The 26,406-nt window shown below is 36.4% G+C and overlaps 1 protein-coding gene across 3 annotated transcripts in view; it reads left to right on the top strand.

Annotated features, from left to right (window-relative positions):
* MYO3A (myosin IIIA) overlaps nucleotides 1-26,406 on the top strand; it is a 256,791-nt gene that overhangs the window by 9,726 nt on the left and 220,659 nt on the right. For all 3 annotated transcript variants that reach the window (XM_086714701.1, XM_086714700.1, XM_086714702.1), the window contains exons 2-3: nucleotides 7,062-7,246; nucleotides 9,785-9,919. In XM_086714701.1, the coding sequence (XP_086570827.1) occupies nucleotides 7,079-7,246; nucleotides 9,785-9,919 (303 nt within the window). In that variant the 5' untranslated portion in view covers nucleotides 7,062-7,078. The remainder of the gene's footprint in view (nucleotides 1-7,061; nucleotides 7,247-9,784; nucleotides 9,920-26,406) is intronic.

Below are 26,406 nucleotides of genomic sequence, written 5' to 3'. Positions count from 1 at the left end.
ATGTTCTTTTTAAAAAATTTTTTAATGTTTAATTATTTTTGAGAGAGAGACAGAGTACAAAGGGGCAGGAGGGGCAGAGAGACAGAAGGAGACACAGAATCTGAAGCAGGGTCCAGGCTTCGAGCTGTCAGCACAGAGCCCAACGCAGGGCTTGAACTCATGAACTGTGAGATCATGACCTGAGCTGAAGTCAGATGCTTAACCAACTGAGCCACCCAGGTACCCCTCATTATGTTCTTATTGAAAAAGATATTTTGTATGTTTTTAGTCTTTTGAATTTTATTAAGACTCATTTTGTGGCCTAACATATGGTTTATCTTGAAGAATATTGCATATACACTTCAGAAAAAGTGTATTCTGCTGTTGTTAGATGGAGCATTCTGTATGTATCTATTGTTTTATCCATTACTGAAGGTGGGGTATTAAAGTTTCCTGGTATTATTGTAGAGCTGTTTATTTCTCCCTTCAATTATGTCAATGGTTGCTTCATATATTTTGGAGCGCTGATGTTTTGTGCATATATATTTATAATTGTTATATCTTCTTGGTGAGTTGATCCTTTTGTCATTATAGTATCCTTCATTTCAACCTGAAGGACTCCTTTTAGCAGATTTTGTAGGACAGATCTAGTGGTAATGAACTCCCTCAGCTTTTGTTTATTTGGGGAAGTGTAAATTTCTCCTTCATTTTTTGAAGGGCAATTTTGCTGGATATAAAATTCTCAGTTGACAGGTTTTTCTTTCAACACATTAACTATATCATCCTACTGCCTCTGACTTACAAGGTTTCTGGTGGGAAATCTTATTGAGGATCCTTTGTAAATGATGAGTTGCTTTTCTCTTATTGTTTTCATGATTCCTTGTCTTTGTCTTTTGAGTCCTTCATTATAATGTCTCAGTGTGGGTTTCTTTGGATTTATCCTTGCAATTTGTTGGGCCTATTGGATTTGTAGACCCTTCTACGTGGATTTGTGCGTCTCTCCTTTCCTTAAATTTATGATGTTTTCAGCCATTATTTCTTCAAATAATCTTTTGCCTCATTCTCTTTCTTCTTCTTCTAGAACTCATAATACTTTTATTGGTCCTCTTGATGGTATCTCATAAGTCCCTTGGGCTCTGTTCATTTTTCTTTTTTTTCTTTGTTGTTGTTGTTGTTATTATTATTTTTATTATTTTAGAGAGGAGGTTCAGAGGAAGAGAGAGAGAGTGAGAATTTTAACCAGGTTCCACACTTGGCACAGAGCTCAACGTGGGGCTCAAACTTATGACTGTCAGATCATGACCTGAGCCAAAGTCAAGAGTTGGATACTCAACAGAGTCATCCAGGCACCCCTGTTCATTTTTCTTCATTCTTTTTTCTTTTTGTTTTTCAGACTTGATAATTTCAAATGACTTGTTTTTATTTCATTGGCTGATTTTCTGCTGCCTGTTCAAGTCTGCTGTTAAACCCCTCTAGGGAATTTTTCAATTCAGTTATTTTTTATATTCAGAATTTCTGTTTGGTTCTTTTTTTTTTTTTTTTAACATAATTTGTATCTCTTTGTAGGTACTCTATATCTGTTCTCTGAAAAAAAAATGCACAGGATGACTTTATTTCTTTGTTTCTTTCTTAAATATTTGATAGAATTCATTGGTAAAATCATCTGAAAATTTTCTAGTTACTGTGTTCTATTCATTTCAATCAGTGTTCAACAAATCCTTATAGAGTACATCCTTTGTGCTAGTCATGGTTTTAGAGTCTTTGGGATATATCAGTGAACAATCTGGATAAAATTTCAGTGCTCATGGGCTTATATTCTAAGAGTATAGAAAAGCAATAACTAAAACATACTAAACAGGAAATGATATAGTGTGAAAGGAAGTAACAAGTGTTATGAGAATAGAGCAGAGAAGGTGGGACCAGGAATTTGGAGGTAAGATGGAGTGGAGGAAGGCAGGTTGCATTTTAAACAGGATGGTTAGAGTAGGGCTTATTGAGAAAGTGATGGCTGATGCAAGAATTAAAGGAAGTGATGGAGTAGGCAATGTGGATATCTGGAGAAAGAGCATTCCAGGCAGAGGGAAGACACAGCCCAAGGGGACATCATCCTGCTGTGTTTTAGAATGAGAATGAAGGCATTTTGGTTATTTTAGTAAATAAGAATGAAGTGCAGATTTACAAAAGCATTCAAGGGGTGCTTGGGTGGCTCAGTCGGTTGAGTGTCCAACTTCAACTCAGGTCCTGAACTTGTGGTTTGTGAGTTTGAGCCCCGCGTCAGGCTCTGTGCTGATAGCTTAGAGCCTGGAGCCTGTGTCAGATTCTGTGCCTCCTTGTCCCTCTGTTCCTCCCCTGCTCACAGTCCATCTCTCTGTCTTTCAAAAATAAAGATTAAAAAAAATTTTTTTAAAGCAGTTAGAATAAGTATTGAGATGAATGTTAAGATCCCGAAGTAAGATACCTTTTTCATTGTATTATGGTCTTTTTTCTATTATGAAAAAAAAAAAAAAAAAAACACGAAAACTCAGCAGCTCAGTATACAATAAGTCAATTCAAAAGGATTATTCTTCATTTTTAAAATGTGGCTCTTAAAATAGAATAGTATCTTTTGGAATTATGGTAAATACATATGTCAAAATATAGTAAGTATATATGCCAAAAATATTTAGCATATATGATCATTTAATTGAGAAATTAGTTTTTGTTTTATGAGCTAGAGAATTATTTTTTATTCTATGAGTGCTAAAGGAGTAGAAAAAAAGATGAACATTCATAGTTATGTAGAATACAATCTACTGTAATTATTAAATAATTAATTTTTAACTGACATTTATTTTATTTTTAAATAATAACCTATCACGTAGTGGGAGAAGTATGGCTTAAGATTCAGAAGACTTGCTTCTATCCTAAGTTTTTTAATTCTTTTTTTCCTTTATTTTAATGTTTATTTATTTATTTATTGAGAGAGTGTGTGTGTGTGTGTATGCATGCACATGTGCTCATTTGGAGAGAGAGGGAGAGAGAGAGGAGAAAAAGAATCCTAAACAGCCTCCATGCTATCAGTGTAGAGCCTGACATGGGCTCAATCTCACAAACCATGAGATCATGACCTGAGTTGAGATAAGAATCGGATGCTTAAGCCAGTGAGCCACCTAGTCACCCCTAAGTTCTTCAAAGTTTAATTTTGAGAAAGTCATTTTAGGCTTCATTTTACCTACTTGTTGAGAATTTTGTTTGTTTTAAATGAGATTTGACTAGCTGCATTCTGTTTCCAAAACACTTGTGCTTTTGTTATTCTGTGATTATTGTTTTATATTATAATAATGCACTGCTTTAAATGTTTATCTTACTTAGAACTGTTAAAGAGGATATTATATTTTGGACAAACTTCAGTCATGTTTAATGTCCAGCTCCAATACTGCTCATTTTCTGTATCTCTTCATGATCACTTCAGAATTTCTTCTTCACCTGGGCTTCTATAACACTTTATGGTTATTTCTGTTATCTGTCACTTTTCATAATATTACTTACATGTATCTATCTATGGGTTGCCTATCTTTGTATCCTCAAGACGCTAAAATACTTTGCACACATTGGGTGTTCAGCCATTTTTAGTTGAATTCTGATGCCTGTATATTTAAATATGAATAGTTATGGGGCACCTGGGTGGCTCAGTTGGTTAAGCATCTGACTCTTGATATTTGGCTCAGGCCATGATCTCAGGGTTGTGGAACCAAGCCCCACGTCAGGCTCCAAGCTGAGCGTGGGGCCTGCTTGAGCTATTCTCTCTCTCTCTCTCCCTCTCCCTCTCCCTCTCTCTCCCCCCTCCCCCTCCCTCTGCCATCTCCCCCACACACATGGTCTACCTCTCTTAAATAAATAAATAAATAAATAAATAAATAAATAAATAAATACCAGTAGTTAATTCCTAATAATTAACATAGCAGAAAGTAAAGTTGTGTTCAATAACATTACCACTTGAGAGGTAGTATTCCATGTAATGAATGTTTCTTGTGATTCAAAACGCTTACTTCAGGTATTTAATAAGATTTAATATGGTCTTTTGGTCTTTTACACTATATGGATGGCATAAATGCTTATTTGCATGACTCAAGTACATAGATGGAAGAAGTAATCTTGTCACTGATTGTGCAATCACTAAAGTGGATGATTATTACTGATTACCTCCTACTTGTTCTGTTGCTTTTTGGATCAAAGGCACAAATTTCATAAAATTAAATGTTCTATGAACTATTCATAAGTGTATTTTTATGTAGTAATGTAATTTTTAGCAGACATTCATAGCCATTTACTAGATGATGTGCCCTTAAGTATAATGAATCAGAATATGATCCTTATTTTAGTGAGATTTTCAAATTCTTTTCAGCTCTCCCTCATCCTTATTTTTCTCCCTCATTTAAAAACTTCTTTTGAAGAGCCATATTGATTAATTTATTCAACAGCTGTATATTTAACATCTACTACATGCCAGGAACAGAGTTAGGCATTATTAGATTTGGATGTGAACACGACAGATAAGGTCTGTGTTGTCAAAATTAACAGGTAAACAACAAAATGTTTGCCCATTTTCCCAAATTTACTAATTGCCTCCCATGTGCTAGGCATCGTTCTGGAAACTGCACATACAGTAGTAAAAAGAGCAAAGTCTATACCCTTTTGTAGCTTGCATTCTAAAGGAGAAATGGGGAAATATGTGGGGAAAGCTACCTTTATGTAGGTTGTTCAAGAAAAGCCTTTCTAAGAAAGTGATGTTTGAGCCAAGATCTGAAGGCTGAGAAGGAACTGAAGTAAAAGACTAATTGAGGCAAAACAGCAAAATTGATTATACTGAGAATGAACTCCTGTTTTTTTTTTTTATTTTTTTTTTTTAATTTTTTTTTTTAACGTTTATTTATTTTTTGGGGACAGAGAGAGACAGAGCATGAACGGGGGAGGGGCAGAGAGAGAGGGAGACACAGAATCAGAAACAGGCTCCAGGCTCTGAGCCATCAGCCCAGAGCCCGACGCGGGGCTCGAACTCACGGACCGCGAGATCGTGACCTGGCTGAAGTCGGACGCTTAACCGACTGCGCCACCCAGGCGCCCCTGAACTCCTGTTTTATGCACATTAGTTTAGTTTTCAAGATGAGAAAGTTAAGGAGTTTATTATTGCTTTCATCTTTTCAATAATTATTAAGTAAGGGCATCAGCTGGGAAGTTTTGTGAGAGGGGATAGAGAACAAAGAGGAACAATCTGAGGAGAGAAAAGTGTGAGAAGAGAGATCATTGTGAAATAATCCCTCCAGAGAGCAAGGAACAGACAAACCAGGGAAGCGCATAGGACTTCTGGGCAGTGTCGACAGTCTACTTGTAGGTTTTTTTATCCTGAATTTGAAGTGAAACTAGCATTATGGTTGTGTGGTTTTCTCCAGCTGTAGGCACAGGTGTGAAGAAATGTAAGGTTTAACCAGAGCTGTTTTGTGGTTTTTTTGTTTTTTTGTTTTGTTTGTTTTTTACCCTGGGAGACTCATGGTGGAGAAAGAGGAACAAGAGCGTCAAGGGTGTTTGCAAGGAGATCATAATAACTCAAGCTATAGAATTTATGCCAGGGAAGAAGAAAATGAAGAAAGAATGAAGACTGAATACGGTTGATGGCTATAAAGAAAGTGAGAACTCAATGGATTGGTGGTGTGGCAGAGGTTGAACATTGTAGTTAGACTAGTGTATTTCATGAACCAACATTATTACGTAGTATTAATACCTATTTATTAACAGATGTGTTTCTATGTGTATGCATACACATACAAGCACAACTGCAGTCAACTTTTGTTTTATATTTAATGCTTATTTATTTTGAGAGAGGGAGGGAGAGAGAGAGAAGGGCAGAGAGAGAGGGAGAGAATCCCAAGAGGCTCTGTGCTGTTAGCACATAGCCTGACGTGGGCTCGAACTCACAAACCATGAGATCATGACCTGAGCCTAAATCACGAGCTGGATGCTTAACTGACCAAGCCACCCAAGTGCCCCTGCAATCGGCTTTTTGTCATTGAAAAAAGTGAGGTTTTGCAAAGGTAATTAAAAAAATGTGAGGCCCCCACATTTGTGTAAACAAAATTTATACAAATTTTGTATAAAATTTGTATAATTTTATACAAATGGTTGAATGTAATATAGGGAGAGTATAGGATGTTGAAAATACCACTGGGAAGTCAGAAAACCTGAAATCTTATTTCACATTACATATAACATCACCTTTGTAAAGTCACCTGGATTCATTGGCCATAGTGTCCTAATTATTTCAGCACTGTTCCAGGTATTGGGCATATCATGATACCTGATAAACATGGGTAAAATGCTATGCAAGTACAGAGGCGGGGCCTCAACCCAAATGGATGGAGAGTGGTCACATTCAGAGGAAATGACATCAAGCCAAGATCTGAAAGATAAGTAGGTGTTGGAATTTAGTAAAGAAACCACAGGCAGAAGTGGAAGGGATTCGTGTATATTAAAATCCTTAAGCAAGAAAAAAAAAAATGACCTTAAGGATCCTGAGTGGCCGGTTTGTAGTGACTGAGATAAGAGTTGAGACATGAGGCTAGAACATTAAGCAAGGACCGACCATATTTTAAAGAACCTGGTAAGCTAATGTTAAAGAAATTTCATGCTAAAAGTAATATGAGGGGACCCATTATTGGGTTTTACATACAGGAGTGGTATAAGACATGATCACTTTAAAGTGTGGGATTTGCCGTGATGATGTTGAATCTTTATCTTTGTGGTTAATTCTAAATTAATATTAATTCTAAATATTTTGTTTCTTATTTTAATATGAAAAGAATTAAGAGCAATTAATATGGGACTATATTAAACATAGAAATAAAGCCTTGTTTACAAAGCATTATTACTCTTAGTAATCTTTTTGCAAAAAGAATTGAAATTAAAATTTTCTATAATTCTGAGTACATTTGGTTACAGCTGTATATTTTCCATCATATTAGTGAAGTGTTAGTAAATTTCCCTTGAGTTTATGTTGCCATTTAATATCCCCAATGAGATGTACCTGAAACTGTACTTTTTCTCTCCAGTGATTTAAACTTGTGAGATGCTTCCATTAACTGGAAAAACAATCATCTTTGATAACTTTCCTGATCCTTCTGATACATGGGAAATCATTGAAACGATCGGCAAAGGAACTTACGGGAAAGTTTTTAAAGTGTTAAATAAGAAAAATGGCCAAAAAGCAGCAGTGAAAATTCTGGATCCGATTCATGTATGTCACATTGTTGTTGTCTCCTCCTCCTCCTCCTCCTTCTTCTTCTTCTCCTAATTAACTTTGTTTTTATTTGTATTAAGCAGTTAAAAAATCTGTAAATATCTTGATTTGCCACAATGTCAGTTACAGTAGAAGAAAATGTAAAAAAAAATCTGTTAGGTTTTTCTTATTTATACGCTTAACATATACAATAGGGACCAAATACAAATAAGTAAATAGATAAATACAGGTCTCAACAGCTCAACAGTTAAGTCAATGTTATTTTAGATTTCAAAAAATTGTAAGAACACAGACTCGGGTCTAGAGGTAATTCTAAAATGTCATCTTTGCCATATCTCTTTTTCTTCCTATATTTATTTAGGCTTCAGGCAGAATATCTCTTAAGCTAAACGAGAAATATTTTATTTTAAATTCTTTCAGAGATGGGAAATTTATTTTCAGGTTTGCTGAAATGTTTCCAAAGCAAAAATGGTACTCACTTGTAATCAGGGTGGGTTACCTTGTAAAGAACTGATAATGTGCGTGGAGTCCTTATGGCCTTTTAAGTGATGCCCCAGTAGGGTCCTCTTCTGCTGTTTGTGGAATGGCAGTTGTGATAAGGGAAACTTCCAAGCCTTTTTTTGGGGGGTGGGAGGGGGCTTTCAGAGCATGAAGAAACTGATGAGACTTTTTTTCCCCCTGAGAATGAGAACTGGCTATTTTGTAACATTTTCAGCTCCTGGGAAACATGTAGCTCTCCCCATAGCAAGTTGGGTGAGCCACCATGAGCTCAGTGATCACATAATACCCAAACTTCTATTGAGAGCAGTTTCTTTAGTTACTTGACTCTTGCACAGGTGATGGAGTGTGACATGACAGAAATGATGTGAGAAGGACAGGACTCCTAGTCCTTGTCACAGCTCTTATACTAACAAACTGTAGGACCCTGCAAAAGGTCTCTGGGCCTCTGTGCATCTTAGGGTTGCTCGCTCTTTTTGGATTGTTTATTTCTACTAAACCCATTATAACTACAGTGTTTCATATTATTTTGAGGAGAGGGGAGGGAGAGTGGGGGTTTATTTTCAGCAAGAAATTAGATACACTGGAGGGGAAAAAAAAAAAGAACTATGCCCGGGCTTTACTGATGCTGAATGTTTTCATATTCTCTAATGGAAAGTTCTTATAAACTGAAGGAGGAGAGACACAAATTAAGCTGTACCAAAGTAACTATAACTCTCTCCTCTGGTCTACATAATTATGGTTTAGGGTCATGGTGGTAAGGGAAAGGGCTCTGGCCAGATCCCGTGTCTGGCCCTGTAACCAGTGTCTCTTCTTTTCTTCTACTCCTTAGTGGAGAAGAACACATGAATTATGAATACAGATAGCCACTATCCTTTTATAATTTACTCATGTTTTGTATACTTTGAACCTTAAAAATCATCTTTTGTCCTATTGCTTTAATGAAATATATATTGATTTCGTGAGATTTGTTCTTTTGCTGCCTTTATTCTTGTCATGGTACATATATGTTTTTCTGAGAATTATTTATTTCCTCTTCATTCATCATGTCAGAAGTCAAATATAAAAGATTTATAACCAAGAGATTATAATCTTAATAAAATAAATTTAAATGCGTCTGAGCATTTTACAGAGTGGCTTTTTTATTAAAAGAGTCTTACTATTATGAATTTTGATAGAGTAAGTGTCTATCCAAGAAAGGGATAAAATGAACAGGATTAGAAGGTCATAGGCATTAGACTTGCAGTCTCATTCTGGATCTTACACTAACCAGCTCTGTGACCAACTTCTCTGAGCTTTAGTTTCTTTTTCTAAAATTAGAGCTCTGGTCTAAAATTCTTTGCAGCTCTGTGATTACATGATTTTGTAAGAAAACAACGTGGATGCTAAGTATTACTATAAAAACAGTAGTAGAAGGGTTTCTCTTATTACTACTCTGAGTTGTTTCATATTTTGTGGTTTTCTAAAAGCATGACTTTAAGTGGTTATCTTGCATTTTTGTTGACAGGATAGCGATGTATTCTACTTCTGGCAAATGGGCCTCTACCTAACTTAAGGCTGTGTGCCATCTTATATACGTAGGAATTTATTGCTTATATGACTAGTTTTTGAAAGCTTCTAAATATCCTATATTTCAAAGAAACAAATGAACCAGCTAAAAGTATTTATTTCAAATCAGTGGCTTCAAAACAGTGGCCACTAAAACAGTGTTAACACTGCAAAGAAAGGAGTATCTTTTGGAATCTCCATGTATGTTTCTTTCTAACTACATACAAAAATAGTCTTTTATTTGTCCCTTTGTAACTCAAGGAAATTAACATAATTAGAGATGTATTTGATTAGCAGGAAAATCACAATCTCTCCCCTTAAATAATGGCATCAGAAATTTCAGTGCCTACTACTGAGCATAATAAAACCTATTATTATAACCTTGCTTTGACAAAATTAAATTCTCTATTTGGTGGTCTACAGTATGTGCCTCTTTGACATAATTCATGTTTTTCTCATGGTTTTCTTTTTATGACCTTTTGAAACTAGGACATTGATGAAGAGATTGAAGCAGAGTATAACATCTTAAAAACGCTTTCTGACCACCCTAATGTGGTCAGATTCTACGGGATGTACTTTAAGAAGGATAAAATAAGTGGAGATAAGCTGTGGTTGGTTCTTGAGGTAAGTGTTTCAACATTATTCTATGTGTAGAAATTTACTGTGTGGTCTTGGAATGACTGAACGTTTGTGTAACATCAATACCATAAAACCATGGTTCCTTTAGTATGTTCCCGACTGCTCATGGACTCAATAGAATGTTGTGCCCCATTCTGGCCCTGTGGCTTTAAGACACAAGAGGACATTAAAGAAAAGCCCTAAAGGCTATTAAAGACTAAAAGGAGACATCTCCACGATAAAAGACTCAATAAGCGAGAATTATTTTCCTTGCAGAAGAACAAGCTTAAAGGGACTTCATTATAATATTTATTTATTCATCTGCATTTTGCTTGGCTAACACGCGACTGAGGCTCTGTGCCAGGTGCTGGATATAATAGAAAATTAGTGTAAGTGAGGCTTCATTAGACAAAAATGGTAAGCTGCGAGGTTTTTTTCTGTCCTCATTGAATACTAATGATATAAACTACAGAACCAGGTATTTACATTTATGGAGTAAAAACCTTATTAGAAATGGTATTGAATGCTGAATAAGTTGCCAAAGGGAAGCTGTAGAGTCTCCTGAGAGTAGGTTTGGACAATTCTATCTAATGCGGAAATACTAGAAGGTGCTCTCTCAAGGGAACTGCCAGTCCCAGAAGAATGTAGTTTTTCTCATTTTCATTGAATATGATTGAAGTGAGGTAATCATTAATTCTAATAAAATTCATAAGCATTTTTATTTTTGAACAAAATTTTTAATGTTTATTTATTTTTGATAGAACACAAGGTGGGGGGAGGAGAAGAGCGAGAGGGAGACACAGAATCCGAAGCAGGCTCCAGGCTCCGAGCTGTCAGCACGGAGCCCGACGTGGGGCTCGAACCCACAGGCAGTGAGATCATGGCCTGAGCTGAAGTCGGACGCTTAACCGACTAAGCCACCAAGCGCCCCTTCATAAGTGTTTTTAATAGTTGCTTTTATGAAACTCAGGACTGGTAAAACCTTTACTGGATCACTGTAGTAGCGTGCATTTATTGTGTTCATTATGATTTTATTAGCGTTTGGTTATTGTATTTCTTTCAGAATGTTCTGTTGGTTTTTCTGCAGACATACGTGTAAATTGTATTGTTTTCATACTTTATATTTTTTCTATTCTTTAAATGATTTTTTAATGATTTGAAATAAATGATCATTGTAAAAAATACTTGAAACTATAAAAAGAACATTATGTACATTAACATTTAACATATTTCCTTCATCTTTTTGTCTGTGTTTCAAATGATTGGCAATATCATTATTATGAAGTTATCCTACTTTTTTCACTAAATATAATTGCAGATAAACTTAATCATCTTTATCTTTTTCTGAATAAATACATTCATTTGGTTAGTAAAAAGCAAGTAGAACCAAAAGACTTATAATCCAGAGCAGTAACAGCGTAGATCCAGTTTGGTGGTGTTAACTTGTCCCGAGCACGTCTGTGCTTTGGATGCACACCTGGAAACGCAGGGCTGAGCTTCTCTTCTCTTTCATTTTCTAATCTGTGTCCTGAATTTTGGCAAGGTATTAATTGTGCTTCTGGAACCCTGCGTCCTCCTGCTCCACAGTGGAGTTCTGCCGAGCATCAGACCTTTCTAATCTCTCTCTCTCTGCCGCTCACCTATGTGGGATCCACTGTTCCCCAAATCGCTTGGCCTCCCCTTTCCAAGTTGACTTTCCTATTTTACATACCACGTAGTAGTGTGTGCCTCATTCTCGTTATCCACTCTACTGATGTCACCAAATCTCATGTCCCTTCAGGTCAGTTTCTCTAGGGAATAAAATCTCCAGTCTCTTGTCTGGATGTGTGTGTATGTGAGGAGTACTCTGGCAGGCTTCTGGATGTTGGTATTTTATATGTGAGATAAGAGGTTGTCAAGTCTTTTGATTCTAACCAAACTTCCAAAGGGTCCCTTGTTTTCTACCCCACCTCTCCCAACTCCTGGGTTAATCTGCTCAGGTGACCACAAAATAGCTCTCACCTACTGCTTTATTTTGTGGCTTCCTCTGCACTGCCAAATTGGTCACCACTGGGCCATCTGCTTTCCATGTTGAAAAATTTTATTGAACTCTCTCGTCTACGGCTCTCCTTTTTTCCATTCTCTTTTTGTGTGTGTGTGTGTGGTTTATACTTTTTGATTCTATTACTAACATTTTAATGGAGATTCATGAATGAGAGGAAATAAATTTATATGTTTAATCTGCCACTTTAAATTGAATCATAGAGCCTTTCAAAATTGTAAAATAGTATTTTCAGGAACCTTTTCAAAATGTGAAACTGTATTATATTATTTTATAGAAATTTAAAAAATCTAAAAAAAATTTTTTCATATTTATTTGTTTTTGAGAGAACGTGGGTGAGGGAAGGGCAGAGAGAGAGGGAGACACAGAATGTGAAGCAGGCTCCAGGCTCTGAACTGTCAGCTCAGAGCCTGATGTGGGGCCTGGACTCACGAACCACGAGATCACAACCTGAGCTGAAGTTGGACACTTAATTGACTGAACCATCCCGGCGCCCCGAAATCAAGAAAATTTTTAAATAACCAGTTGTGTTCTTTAAAAATAGGCAATGTATTATGATTTCAAAATTACTTTTTCTCTATTGAGATTGCTTTATATTTTTAATTAAGTCACATATTAAAACAAAGCAAAACTTTTAGTCCTCTAAACTTTACCTAAGTGATAGAATATAAATTAGGAACTGAAAACATTTTTCCTTAAATAAATGGAGAATTTTCTAAGTTTACCTCATGTTTGTGTTTGTATATTTGAGATGTAATTCTGTGCAGACCCTTAATGCAGTCTTGAATAAAATTTTGAATCTTTATATCCTTCAAATTTGTATTTATTTTAAAAAAATTTTTTTAATGTTTATTTATATTTGAAAGACAGAACATGAGTGGCAGAGGGGAAGAGAGGGAGACACAGAACTCATAGCAGGCTATAGGCTCTGCAGTGTCAGTGGGCTCGTACCTGTGAACCGTAAGATCATAACCTGAGCCGAAGTTGGACATGTAACTGACTGAGCCACCCACGCGCCCCCTCAAAACATTTTTAATAATGCATCTTTATTTTTTTTCCATATGGAATCATTGGTAGATTAGCATTTGAATGAAAACTCCGGTATTCTGCCTACTGTAGGCCTAAATGGGCAAGGGCACAAGATACAGTTCTTTGCCCGGGGTTTAAAAATATTAAATGGGATCGGGTCATTGTCTTTTATGCCTATCAAATCTATGTTATAATTATATTGTCATTTCTCAGTATTGTCAGTAGGAATTAGGTAAGAGTTGGAGACTCCTGATCACAGTTAAATGTTCTTTTGTGAGAGGAGAGAAGATTGATTAAAAAGGTTTGGAACATCCAGTACAAGTAAAGCAGCTTCCTGGTAACAATGAATCAGTAGGAACTTAACAGCTTCTTTGAACTTTCTTCTTGTATTTTATTATCACATGGAGGAATTGGAAATATCCCTAGATGGCTTGAGAAAAAAAAATACTGGTAGTTTATTAAAATGGTATTTTGGAAGTCTGAATTAATCTGAACTTAGAGTATGAGGGAAAAAATAAAGGAAGAAGTTGGCCAACTGTATATAAGATAATTGATTTACATATGTAAATTATACTAATCACATATACACATAAGTGGCTAGATGCACAATTACCTGCTTTATAAACATGAATGGTGCAGGTGCTGCTTTAGAAGCACTTTCAGAAAATTGGCTTGTGGCATCAATACTTTATTCTACAAAATGACTACTAATTATACATCTTATTGTAAGAAAGCCCAAATAAATTACTTTGCATGAGGATAGGAAAAGAGTGGCCAGAGAGAGGATCTGATATTACCCAGAGTCATGCTAACAGCGCTGGGCTTCTAATGTGAATCTTCATAGGGTATGTTCTGCAGGGGGTGAGCAGTTGGTGACACCCCTCATTATCAGCTGGGCATGTGGGGAGGTGATTCCAGCTTGGACAAACTCCTTTTCACCATGAAATATCATTTCATGTCTATTTCAATCCAGAGTTCAAATCCTAAGATAAATGATATTAACTCAGATCTTACTGGGTTATTTTCTCTATTCTTTCTTTGTGATTCCTAAATTATTTCGTTTACTTTGATATAATTTTTCTCTTTCCTGTATTTTTCCTTTGTATTTCCCTCTCCTTTTGTTATGAGTTTCTCAGCATGAATAATATACAGGGCCTTGTTCAGGAATTATTTCCTTCTGAATTCTCTGTATGTTCATTTTCAGATGCTAATTGTTGCCCAGATTTAGGAAGAGAGTACTCGTTGCTAGGTCTCTGAAATTCCAGTTGCATATTTGTAATGAAACTATCTAATAAGAGATAGGGTAGGAAGTTTTCTGCTGTGGGAACTGATGCAATGTCTACGGGGATTTTTACTGTCACTTAGTATTTTAGGTTTTCCTAATGATGTAGGCATAAAGGGAGAACTTAATTTTTTTTTTACTTCTGCCTTATTTTTAAAGATCATACATATCTTCATTTCTACTTACTGTTACCATTCTGGACTGACCTGCTTAGTTAAATGTGGATACCGCTTTTGGCTTTGTGTTTCCTTTAACTGCTAAGAGTCTGTTCTTCAGAGTCAGTAGCCAGGATGGAGGGGGGCGAGCAAAGTGGCAGTTGGTTAGGTTTCTGCATATGCTTATCACTGACCCAGGAGACTAAAAAATAAGAGTCAAAATTGAGTTCAAAGGGTCTGGTATTAAGCATTTGCTATTGATGAGCACAAAGGGAAAAATTGAGATTTAACTAGAATTTTCCCCTTCTCGGTTGGCCAAACAGCCACATTTTAAGGATGTAAGGAATCCAGTCTCCTGTCTTGGGGGCCCTTTGCTTGGTGTGTCCTCTGCCATAACGGGGTTGAAATTCAGAGTTTGGACATCTTTCTGTTAAGAGACCCTTTCCCTCGTAATCCAGTCTTAGCTATAACTGCTTCTTTCATGGTGGTGCTATAGATTGCATTGTTATTTATCTAAATTGGTCCTGATTTGTTCATTCTTAACAGTGACGTCGCTTTCTCATTGTTTGCCAATTATAGCAGTTTTTCTCTTTAAAATTATATCCCTTTCGGGAGATCAAAGACTGGAAATTACAGGTGGTATTTGGAAGCACAAAAATTCAGTGAATAGTCATAAAGTCTCTCAAATGCACATTTCAGGTAATCGAAGTGGTTTTCATAGATATAAATACTACTTTCATTTCTCATGCATTATTGGTTATTCTGCTTTTATACTTACATCTAGTAAGTAAGACAAAACCTGTCACGAGGAAAGGAAACAGGCTAGAAAATGAGTTCACCATGAACAAATGGTTTTTATTTGCTCGGTTATTAACCCTTTAATGTTACTGTGCAGGAGATAAACATGTATGCAGAGGGGGACATGAGGCCACTGCAGGTTTGTATATGTGGGAGGGGTCAGAGCAAGCAGGAGTGGGAAGATGGGCTTCTGAGTTGCCCTAATAGCGCAGCATTGTTCCTTCCTTCCTTTAGCTGCGCACATTCGCAGTGGAGTAGTAGCCTGACAGGATGATTCCTTTCATGTTCTTAGGGCTGGAACAGCCTTTCCCAGCTCTCATGGAAAAGGCTGTTATTTGGTGTACTTGCATCAGGACAGACAGCAAATTACCTAAAATGATTTCATTTTATTTTTTATTTAAAGGGCAAGATGGAAGAGCAGTCTAAATGTACTTCTCCATGCTCTTCTAATGCAGGAAATCTATAAATAATATATATAACACTTGTATGTCTTTCTTCTGTAATAGTACTTCAGTGATTGCAAAAGCATCTGCTCTCTGAATAGGATTGTAATTTATAGCATTATTTCAGGGGGAGAATATGAGGTCACCAGAGAGGTTTTGACATTTGGTAAATCGGTATGTTTTTACCATCCACATTAAAATACTTGTTTTCTAGGGGCGCCTGGGTGGCGCAGTCGGTTAAGCGTCCGACTTCAGTCAGGTCACGATCTCGCGGTCCGTGAGTTCGAGCCCCGCGTCAGGCTCTGGGCTGATGGCTCAGAGCCTGGAGCCTGTTTCCGATTCTGTGTCTCCCTCTCTCTCTGCCCCTCCCCCGTTCATGCTCTGTCTCTCTCTGTCCCAAAAATAAATAAAAAACGTTGGAAAAAAAAATTTTAAATACTTGTTTTCTTTTCTTTTGATTTTTTTTATCAGAGAATTCTTGTTATTAACATTACAAATGTGTTATGGCATTTTTGCAAGACTTTTGAAATCTTTCAGAGTGAAGGCATTGTTTTATATATTGATTCAGTGGTTACATGATTGTATACAAATTGCCAGACAATATCAAACTGCATACTTAATGAGTCAATTATATTATATGTCAGTAATAACCTTGAAAATATTGCAATTGTATACAAATTGCCAGACAATATCAAACTGCATACTTAAATGAGTCAATTATATTATATGTCAGTAATGACCTTGAAAATATTGTTTCTAGTTTACACATTAGAAAAGTAATATGAAAATTTTATGTTAAGACTACACATTAGGAAACATCTATTATTAGGTGATGGTGCCATTCTCATTAGTACTTTATCAATGTTTTATTGGAATGTGGAATTTGGTACATTGTTACCTTTTATTGAAATTAAGTCAGACATTCACACTTTGAAGAGGTATTTTCCAGACAGTGTGAAAAGATGGCCTTCTGTCATTTTGTATATGTGTATGTGTGTGTGCATAATTGTACGGAACATAAGTTTCTAAATCCAGTTATTTGTTGATTCCATAGATATTATGTTACTTAAGGCCAGGCCCAAGGTAGAGTGATCCATACTTATTAGTGCCCCTTTCTGTGTTGGTAGGTTTTGGGCATTCAGTAGAGAACCAGAAAAACTCTGTCATCATGGTGCTTATGGTGTACTGTTGGAGAAACACAACTTAGAGCTAAATAAACTAATTAACTTAGTATACATTTTTGTTAGCGCCAGGAAGAATATAAATGATATGTCAATAATGAAAGAGAAGACCTTTTATGAAAAGAGAAGTCAAGGCCTATTTGAATTTGTAAGATTTTAATCTGTCACCTGAAAAAAAGGGATAATTTTAGTTCTTTTATTTTTTGTTTTTTTAAAAAAAAATTTAACGTTTATTGATTTTTGAGACAGAGAGAGACAGAGCATGAATGGGGGAGGGTCAGAGAGAGGGAGACACAGAATCTGAAACAGGCTTCAGGCTCTGAGCTGTCAGTACAGGGCCCGACGTGGGGCTCAAACTCACGGACCGCGAGATCATGACCTGAGCCGAAGTCGGACGCTTAACCAACTGAGCCACCCAGGCGGCCTGTTCTTTTATTTTTTGAATATATCTTCCAATACTCTCAGGATCAGAATCATCTTCATCTCAAAGCAAAAGCTCTGAGAATGAGGTCTTGGAAATTTTTTTTAACAAGTTTACTAGAGTGATTCTTATCAAAGGTAAGCTCAGAAAAAACATTGTCAGAGGTTCACAAATTTCAGTGTGTATAAAAATAATCCTGGACTTTTGCTTCTGGCCATGGTAGTAACTTGTGTCACCATGTTGTTGAACTATAAATAACTAAAAAGCTGAATAAAATACATTTTTATAGATAAACACTTTTCAAACATTGGAAAAGAGCTTAGGATGGTGACATTGAGAAAGGAAATAAATAAGGGGAACTTGACAGTCACCTCAGCTTTTAATCCTTGGAGGCAATTTTCAGACCACAAGAAAAAGGAAGGCATTCCCATGGAGGTCATGGTGATCTTGCTGAACTGAAAAGACTGGAAAAGCAGTGGCTGAAATATGCAGAATAAAGATGCTAAGCAGGAAGGAAGCTTCAGAAATATGCTTAAGGGTTTCCTTGAATATTTGATGGAAAACCAAGCTGGATATGTCTGGAGGAAGATTTCAGGAAGTTGGGCAAAGAACCAGGAAAGAATTGCTGAAAAGCTGTAATCTGAACAACTACCAGAGTTTGTGCAGGTTTGAAAGATGCTTGAGTTCTGACCAACCAGAATGGAGAACTTTATTAAACACCTGAGGCATTTAGTAAAGACCCTAGAAAGGTTATTCATTAGAAAAAGAACTAAACTAGCCCTAGAATAAGAGCTACCCTACACACACCCATAAAAAGTTCAAAAGCAAGGCTTTACAGGTTTAAGTTGGTCCACAAGCACAAATTAACTGTATGTGAGAACAAAATTCAACATTGATTAATGGAAGACCACAGAATCCAGGGATTCAAATATAAAATTAATAATGTCTAGCATCCAGTAAAAAATTATTAGATATGTGAAGAAGCAGGGAAAAGTGATCCATTATCAGAAGAAAAATCAGTCAATAGAGAAATAGACCCAGAAATAACCCAGGTGATGAAATTAGCAAGTAAGAACTTTAAAACAATTACAAATGTGTTCAAGAATTTCAAGGAAAACCTGAACACAGTATTGAAAAACAAAGTGGAAACTAGAAAAGAACTGAATGTAACTTCTAGAACTCAAAAGTACAGTATCAGTAGGGAAAAATATTACATTGAATTTAACAACAGATTAAAAATTAAGTGTGTGGAAGTAAAGATTGGTGAACTTGAAGACAGGAAAATAGAAGCTGTCCAGATTGAGCAGGTAGGAAAAAAGGAAAGGGGCAAAAGCCCCTGTGATCTATGGATCACTACATGTATTTCTAATCTACATGTAATTACAGTCTGAAAACAGGTGGGGTTTGGGGGAGGTAATGGCTAACATCTTTCTGAATTTTGTGAACACTAAATAGCTGCAGATGTAAGAAGCCTGAAATCTGTCTTGTAGGATAAACAACTCACACAAAGATATGCCATAATCAATATGTCAAACACTCATGATGAAAAAATAAACAAAAGTACCAAGAGGAAAAAGTACACTTACATGTAGGAATCAAAGAGTGGCCACAGACAACCAATGTAGTGGAATGGTATCTTCAAGTGCTCTCAACAATTCTGTGTACAGTGAAAATGTTGTTCATAAAGGCAAAATAAAGACATATTTTCATCAGAGAAAAAGAATTTACCACCAGACACATGCGCTATAAAAAATGTTAGGCTGAAGGCAAATGATTTCAAATGGAAACTCAGCCCTACAAAATGAAAAGAAAAATACTGTTAGTGGTAAACATAAGGATAAACAAGAAACTTTTGATTTTATATTTTAAAAATATTTTTAATATTTTAAATAATATTATTCTAATATTTAAAAAAAGAAATCATGACTTAAAGCCACAATTATAGCTCTATATTTTGGGGGTCTTAGAATATAAAACTAAAATGTATGGTAAAAATAGCAAAGGGACCGGAGAGGGAAGATGGAAATACACCGTTTTAAGAGTTTTATGTTACATGTGAAATGGTGTAATATTATTTTAAGGTATACTGTGGTAAATTAAAGATGCATATTGGAAACACTAAAGCAACCACTAAAAATAAAAATGAATTAAGTATAGCTAATAAGCCAATAGAGGACAAAATGGAATACTACAAATATTCAAACCAAAGAAAGTAGGGAAATGGGAAAAAAGAGATCAAAAAGCAGATAGAAAAAATAGGAAATAAATAACAAGAAGGTAGACTTAAACCTAACTATAGTTGTAATTACATTAAATGGGAACAGTCTAAACTCTACGTTGTAAAGGCAGGAATGGTCCAACTGGATGAAAAGCAAGACCAAATACAAACACACTTTATTATTATTATTATTGTTATCATTTAATGTTTATTTTTAAGAGAGACAGAGCCTGAGCAGGGGAGGATCAGAGAGAGAAGGAGACACAGAATCTGAAACAGGCTCCAGGCTCTGAGCTGTTAGCACAGAGCCTGACATGAAGCTCAAACTCTCAAACTGTGAAATCATGACCTAAGCCCAAGTCAGACACTTGACTGAGCCACCCAGGTGCCCCTGCTTCTTTTTTTATGAGTTCTATCTCTTTGTTGATATCCTGTACTTGATGAGACATTGCCATCATACCATTCCTTACTTTTTAAAGCATGATTTCCTTTAATTCTCTGAACATGTTAATAAATCATGCCTTGAAGTCTTTGTCTGCTAAGTTCATCATCTGGGCTCTCTCATGAGCAGTTTCTGTTGCCTGCTCTTTTTCAGGTGTATGAGTGAAATTTTTCTGTTTCTTTGCATATCATAATTTTTTTGGTTGAAAAGTAGACATTCTAGATTATAGGAATTCTGGATATTGATAAGGGTTGGGTGCTTATTTTTGTTGTTTGCTTGTTTGTAGTGACTTGGCTGAACTATTTTGGGGAAGTTTATCCCCCTTGGTAGGAAACCTCTGATGTTGCCTCGGGCATATGAAGTCACCCTGGGATGGCAGTGGTTTTAACAATGCTTTCTTTCCCAGTCTCTTTCCCTGATCTTTCTATCAAGCAGTCTGTCTCTAATGGTTTAACACTCAGTTAATAGGTTCCACTAATTGCCAGCTGATTCCTCTATTGTTTTCAACAACATCCTGGGGCAAAAATTGCTTCCAGGTCTGATCTAATTAAATTCAGGCCTCTATGCGCAGATGCTTTTTGAGGCTAGTACTTGGGAGGTTTTTCTGACCCTAGGAGAGCTATTCTTAGCTGTTTCTTTCCTTGAATCTCTCTGCTAAGCTAGCTGGTCTGTGGTTACTTTCTTGTTATCATGGGGTTACCAGGCTCCTTGTAATTACTGGAGCCTCCACTGTTTTCAAGAATACCCTTAGGCTTGGTCTTCCCCACTCTTACTCTCAAATAATATAAGGTCCAGCTTTGGCGCTCTCTGTTTTTGTGGCCTGCCTCTTTCCCAGGGCAAAATATCTGAGCCACTCGTTGGAGCCGGCAGCATGTCTTGGGCAGTTGCCCACATCATCTTGTTTTATAAGCAGAGCTATGGATCAGAAAGGTGGACTCTGGTCTTCTCAGCCAGCTTTACAGCACAAGGTTGGGGAAGGGTAAGATATGCTGGTGGTCTGCCCCTCCTAAGAAGATACTGTAGACCTTGAATGGGAGCTGGCAAGAGAGGACTCTATCTTCTTGGTGATGCTCATTCGCCCAGAGTAGAGCTTTTATCTCTCTGACCTGGTGATCTCTCTGACAGGGTGGCTCAAGTGCCACACAGAATCTTGCTGTTCTTACCAAGATTTAGTTATGTTCTCAGATGTTTCTTCATTTGCTGTATGTCCTTACAACAGTTTCCAAAGACTTTAAATGGTTGTTTATTTTTATAATTTTTATTATAAAACATAATACAGGTATAGTTATTTCATGGGGGAATATAGGTCCACAGAGTTCTTGGGAGGAAAAAAGTCTTATAAAATCTTTAAGAAAGAAAGAATGAGTCTTGTTGACTCATCTATAATGCCGGGATTATACTGACAAAAGAAGGCAAAGATGTTACAAGAAAAGAAAACCATAATCTGACATTCCACATGAACATATATGCAAACATCCTTCACAAAATATTAACAAATGCAGTAATATGTTAAAAAATGTTAATATATCATGACTAAATGGTACTTGTCCCTGTAATGCAAGTTAACTAAAACTTAATGTGGTTAAACATTAAAATTTTCTGCATCAGAATTCACTCCATTAACAGAACCAAAAGGAAAAAAGTCATGAAAAACCTGTGCCAAAATTCAATACCTCTTTGTCATAAACACTCTCAGGACACCAGAATAGATGGAAATTTTACCTAACAAAGTGGGTCTACCCAGTTTTTTAAAAAGTGAGCAAAAATTTTAGACTCTTCACCAAAGCGTATATATAAAATATGTTCAATATCTTTAGTAAAATTTAAATTAAAACCACAATCCACACTATAGCACATACCCACAAAATGACAAAATTACAGGCTGATCAAACTGAGTATTGGTGAGATTGTGGGACACGTTGAACTCTTGCATGTTGCTCAGGCAGTGTGAAATGGTGCAGCTATTTTGAAAACTGTACAGCAGTTTCTTATAACATTACACATCAACTTACCATATGACCCAAGTTTCGCCTGTAGGCATTCACTAAAGACTAATGTCTATAGAAAGATTCAAACGTGAATGCTGATAGCACTTTCATAAAATGGGCAAAGGAAAGAGTAGAGTGAGTTTTAGAAAATACAAGTTTCTGCTTTTGTGGCCGCCCAAAGAATATGGTCAGACTAAGCAAATGGCCTTAGAGTATTCCCAGAATAAACAAAAAACAGTTTGAAGTCAGGAAGACTTGCCTGACCAAATATAATTCTTGTTAAAAAGCTATAGTTATTAATATAATGGATATTGTTGCAGCAAAAGCCAGGTAGATGAATGCAATGAATATAGAACCCAGAAACAGAGCCATAAAGGGGGAAAAAATTGAAAAGTAACAAAAGTCAGAAATGCCAATTTTAGAAATTAGTAGTCTTTTTTAGAAATCTGAGTAAAAATATGCTCTCATAACAGTATAGACAGAATACGTGTAGAAAACATATAAAGGCTGTCTTTGGAAGTTAGTTGTAATGGTCTGTTTATAGAATCTCATCCCTTTTGACTTAGGTTGTTTTTTTAAATGTTTGACTATAGCCTGAATTGAATAGAGAATTCATTTTTAGTGCTGCTCCGTTATTGAATTAGTGTAGCTCTAGTTTGAGAAAGTTATACTTCCATTTTTCTTGATTAAAGGACATTAAGGGCTTCTTACAGCATTGTGTTGCAAAACTATACTTAAAGGCTTCTCAGTCCCCCATTACAAATTCCCATTTTAGTCTATGTTGGCGATTTAAGAATTGCGTAGGCTAAATATGACATAGTTCATTCACCTGATGCAATTCTTCTTAAAGGGAAACCTAAGGTCATTTTCTTATGTTTATCTTTAATGTTTATTTTTTTTAATGTTTGTTTATTTTTGAGAGAGAAAGAGAAAGAGGCAGAGCACTAGCAGGGGAGGGGCAGAGTGAGAGGGAGACACCGAATCCAAAGCAGGCTTCAGGCTCTAAGCTGTTAGCCAGCACAAGAGCCTAACGCAGGACTGGAACCTACGGACTACAAGATTATTACCTGAGCTGAAGTCGGATGCTTAACGGACTCAGCCACCCAGGCACCCCAGGTCATTTTTTCATTTTTAAATGATCTATTGCCTAATAATTTCATCTGCATTTCATTTTATATATTTTAATCCTTCATAATCACTTAAAACAAACATAAGTTTAAATTTTTTTATTTTTGCTTTTCTTTTATAGGAAAGGCATTTTATACTAGTTGAGCACAAGTAAATTTCATCCAAGAGCATATTTGAAATTTCACTGATTCTAAATGAGAGTTTAGGAAATTCATGGTGCTGTTTCATTTTGAGCATCTCTAGGAAGAGTTCAACCACAAATTAATCTGTGGCCTATTGACATGTGGCACCTACAGTCTGTTTAATAATTTCCATGTTTGTTGTATTTGCCCTCTTCACCCACTGGACTTTCATTTTAACCTAACTTCTTAAAGTTTCATTCAGAAGACCCTTTTCTATTTTGGAAACTAAAGCACTGTTCCTGCTTCAGGCAGCAGCTAGAGATAAACTTTGCTAGTCCCTGCATGGAACATTTGCAGGAGACATTGGGTAGGGTCCAGAAAGAGGGAATTGCTCACATCCTTGGTTCTTTTCTGTCAACGTCCACGTGAAGCTTCACCCAGTAATTTCCCCTAACAGCAGACACAACCATAGTCAAGCAGAGCAACTAGTATACATTCAGTGAAGGGGAGGATTTTTGATTTAAAGATGTTTCATCATTTATGACTTTTTCTGTTGTTAACCTCCTAAAAAATAAAATATTTGGAGGCGACTTTTTCTTCATTGTAAGTAATCTAACAAATAAAATGAATCAATGAATAAGTGGATAAAAAATGTGTGTCTCAAGCTATGTAAAATGGGAATTTTATGCCTTCAAAGGACAAGTATCTCGATTTACACTGACTCCTTCTAACTTCTGGAGCTCTAAATACTAGAAGATAAAACATCTTAGGTACATATCTTTACAGAATAGATGCACAAAAGAAAAAGGCATTTTCCCTTTTCTCTCTGTTTCCCATCTCACATTACTTCCAGATAGAGAATGAGGTCTCCTGCTAAAAATACAGGAGAGTCTCTGTATTTGGGTGAAGTTCCATCTCTGATTTCATCATTGCTATCCATCCCTTTGCAATTTGATGTTGTTGGGTTTTTTGTTGTTGTTGTTTCTTTTTTTTCCTGGTTTATAAACGGGAGTAATTTTTGGTCTTTGTACTCTAGTCACCCCTGCCCTCTCATGATGAAGTTTGGGACCTTGGGAAAGTGAGGCACAGGTCAATATTGAAAACAGATCAGATGTTCCTCAGGAAGCGTGCTGATAGGAGATCCTGCTAGGCAGATGTAAGGGACAGTCCTGTCCCTCATCAGGAAGACTTCAAGATTCTCAACTTGAGGTGGATCATTAATAGCTGTCGTAAGGTCACACATATAATAGGCACTCAATCTTTGTTGTTAAAATGTACTATCTACGCAGGCACTAATTATTTAATGAAACACGGGAAAATCAAAGATGATATGCAAATGGTTACATTGGGCATGGATTTGGGGCACCTGGGTGGCTCCGTCGGTTAAGCATCCAACTCTTGATTGCGGCTCAGGTCATGATCTCACGGTTTGTGGGTTCGAGCCCCATGTCAGGCTCTGTGCTGACATTGCGGAGCCTGCTTGGGATTCTCTCTCTGTCTCTCTCTCTCTCTCTCTCTCTGCCCACCCCCCTCAATGAAATAAAATAAACTTAAAAAGAATTGGGCATGGGTTTTAATGAAACTGAGGTATCAAAAATTAAACATTTTAAATTTAATTTTTTAATGTTTATTTTTGAGAGACAGAGACAGAGACAGAGACAGAGCATGGGCCGGGAAGCGACAGAAAGAGGGAGACACAGAATCCGAAGCAGGCTCCAGGCTCTGAGCTGGCAGCACTACTAATGGCAGTTAGTATGTTTGATGTGCGTAGACTTACTATGGCCTCTTGTTCACTACTTCATTGCCTGGAAATGCTTGACTAAGTTTTTCCATATTGTTTACCTAGAATATAAAATATGGGATTATATAGGAAAGGCATTTTATGCTAGTTGAACTAAAGTAGATTTCATCCAAGAGCATGTTTGAAATTTCGCGAATTCTGAAGGAGGATTTAGAAAAATCATGGTGTGATCTTACTTTGAGCACCTTTAGCAAGATTTCAACCACAAATTGGTATGTGGCTTGTTGATATTTGGTACCTACAGTCTGTTTTAACTATTTCTTTTTGTGTCTTCACTGACTTTCTGTAAAGGTCTTCGAACATTGGCGCTCATGTCTTCTCACATTCTGGGGTGACTTTTATTGCTCTTTCTTTTTTAAGAGAGCAGCTCGCATTTTAGCGTTGTGGAAAAACTGCATTTTAGTGTACAGTCTATTGTTAGGTTCCCTCTCCTGCAGGACAGTCCAGCTCAGTGGCCCTGCAGAATTAGGGTACAGTGGTCACAGCTGTTAGAATGAATGACGTTCTTTCTTTTTTAAACTTTGTTTTTTCCTGCTTTGGTTCTGATATGCATATTTTAAAAAATCCAGTGAACTTAAATAAAGTGATAGAAGGGAAATGACTCAATTATTATCTTTTAAGTCTCACAAATATTCTTCCTTCCATAGTAGTTGCAAATCTCACCCCATGCTCTCTGCCCCTCCCCCGTTCATGCTCTGTTAAAAGTAGCCAGGATGAATGGGCTGCGTACCTTATGATTCAGTTTCTGTGACGGTCTTGCAAAGTTGATACCACAGGGACAGAAAACAGATGAATGATTTCCAGGGGCTGGTGAGGGGTTTGACTACAAAGAAACAAGAGGGAAGATTTTTAGGTCCTGGATTTGTTCTGTACCTTGATTGTGGTAGTGGTTATGTGACTAATGCACTTGTCAAAACTCAGAATTACAGCTCAATTAGGTAAATTTTATTGTATGTAAATTATACCTCAGTATACTTTACTTTAAAAAACAAAGTGAAGTGTATATTATGAAGAATCCTGTATTCTAAACTTTCCTAGATGGGAAAAACAACTGTTTCAAATAAAAATTGACTCTAGAAAGTAAAATTTGAACTGCTTAGTGTGAATTACATAATTACATTAGTTCTTCCTGTATTTCATTTTTCATTTTATTTCCTGCACATTGTTTAGGGTTCCTTTATCCATTCCAGCTCTAACATTCCAGCTATTTATTCTTGCATTAATGTAATAGTCAACCCCAGAAGAAGCAGCCAAAGAGGAGCCACACTTTAGAGAAATTGGAAAAGACATTTAGTCTCCCCACAGTGATTTTTAGACATTTACAACTGGCCCTAAAACTTGGTTCTTTTAAATAAATGCCATGCATTTTGAAGGGCTCTGAGTTTCTTTTCAGTCGGTTTTGAGTAATTTTTTGAACTGATCATGCTGGGCCACAGTGGAGATG

The sequence above is a fragment of the Puma concolor genome, chromosome B4 (assembly GCF_028749965.1).
Source record: "Puma concolor isolate L17-30 chromosome B4, mPumCon1.1.hap2, whole genome shotgun sequence".
NCBI lineage: Eukaryota > Metazoa > Chordata > Mammalia > Carnivora > Felidae > Puma > Puma concolor.
This window is presented reverse-complemented; position numbering and strand designations above follow the sequence as displayed.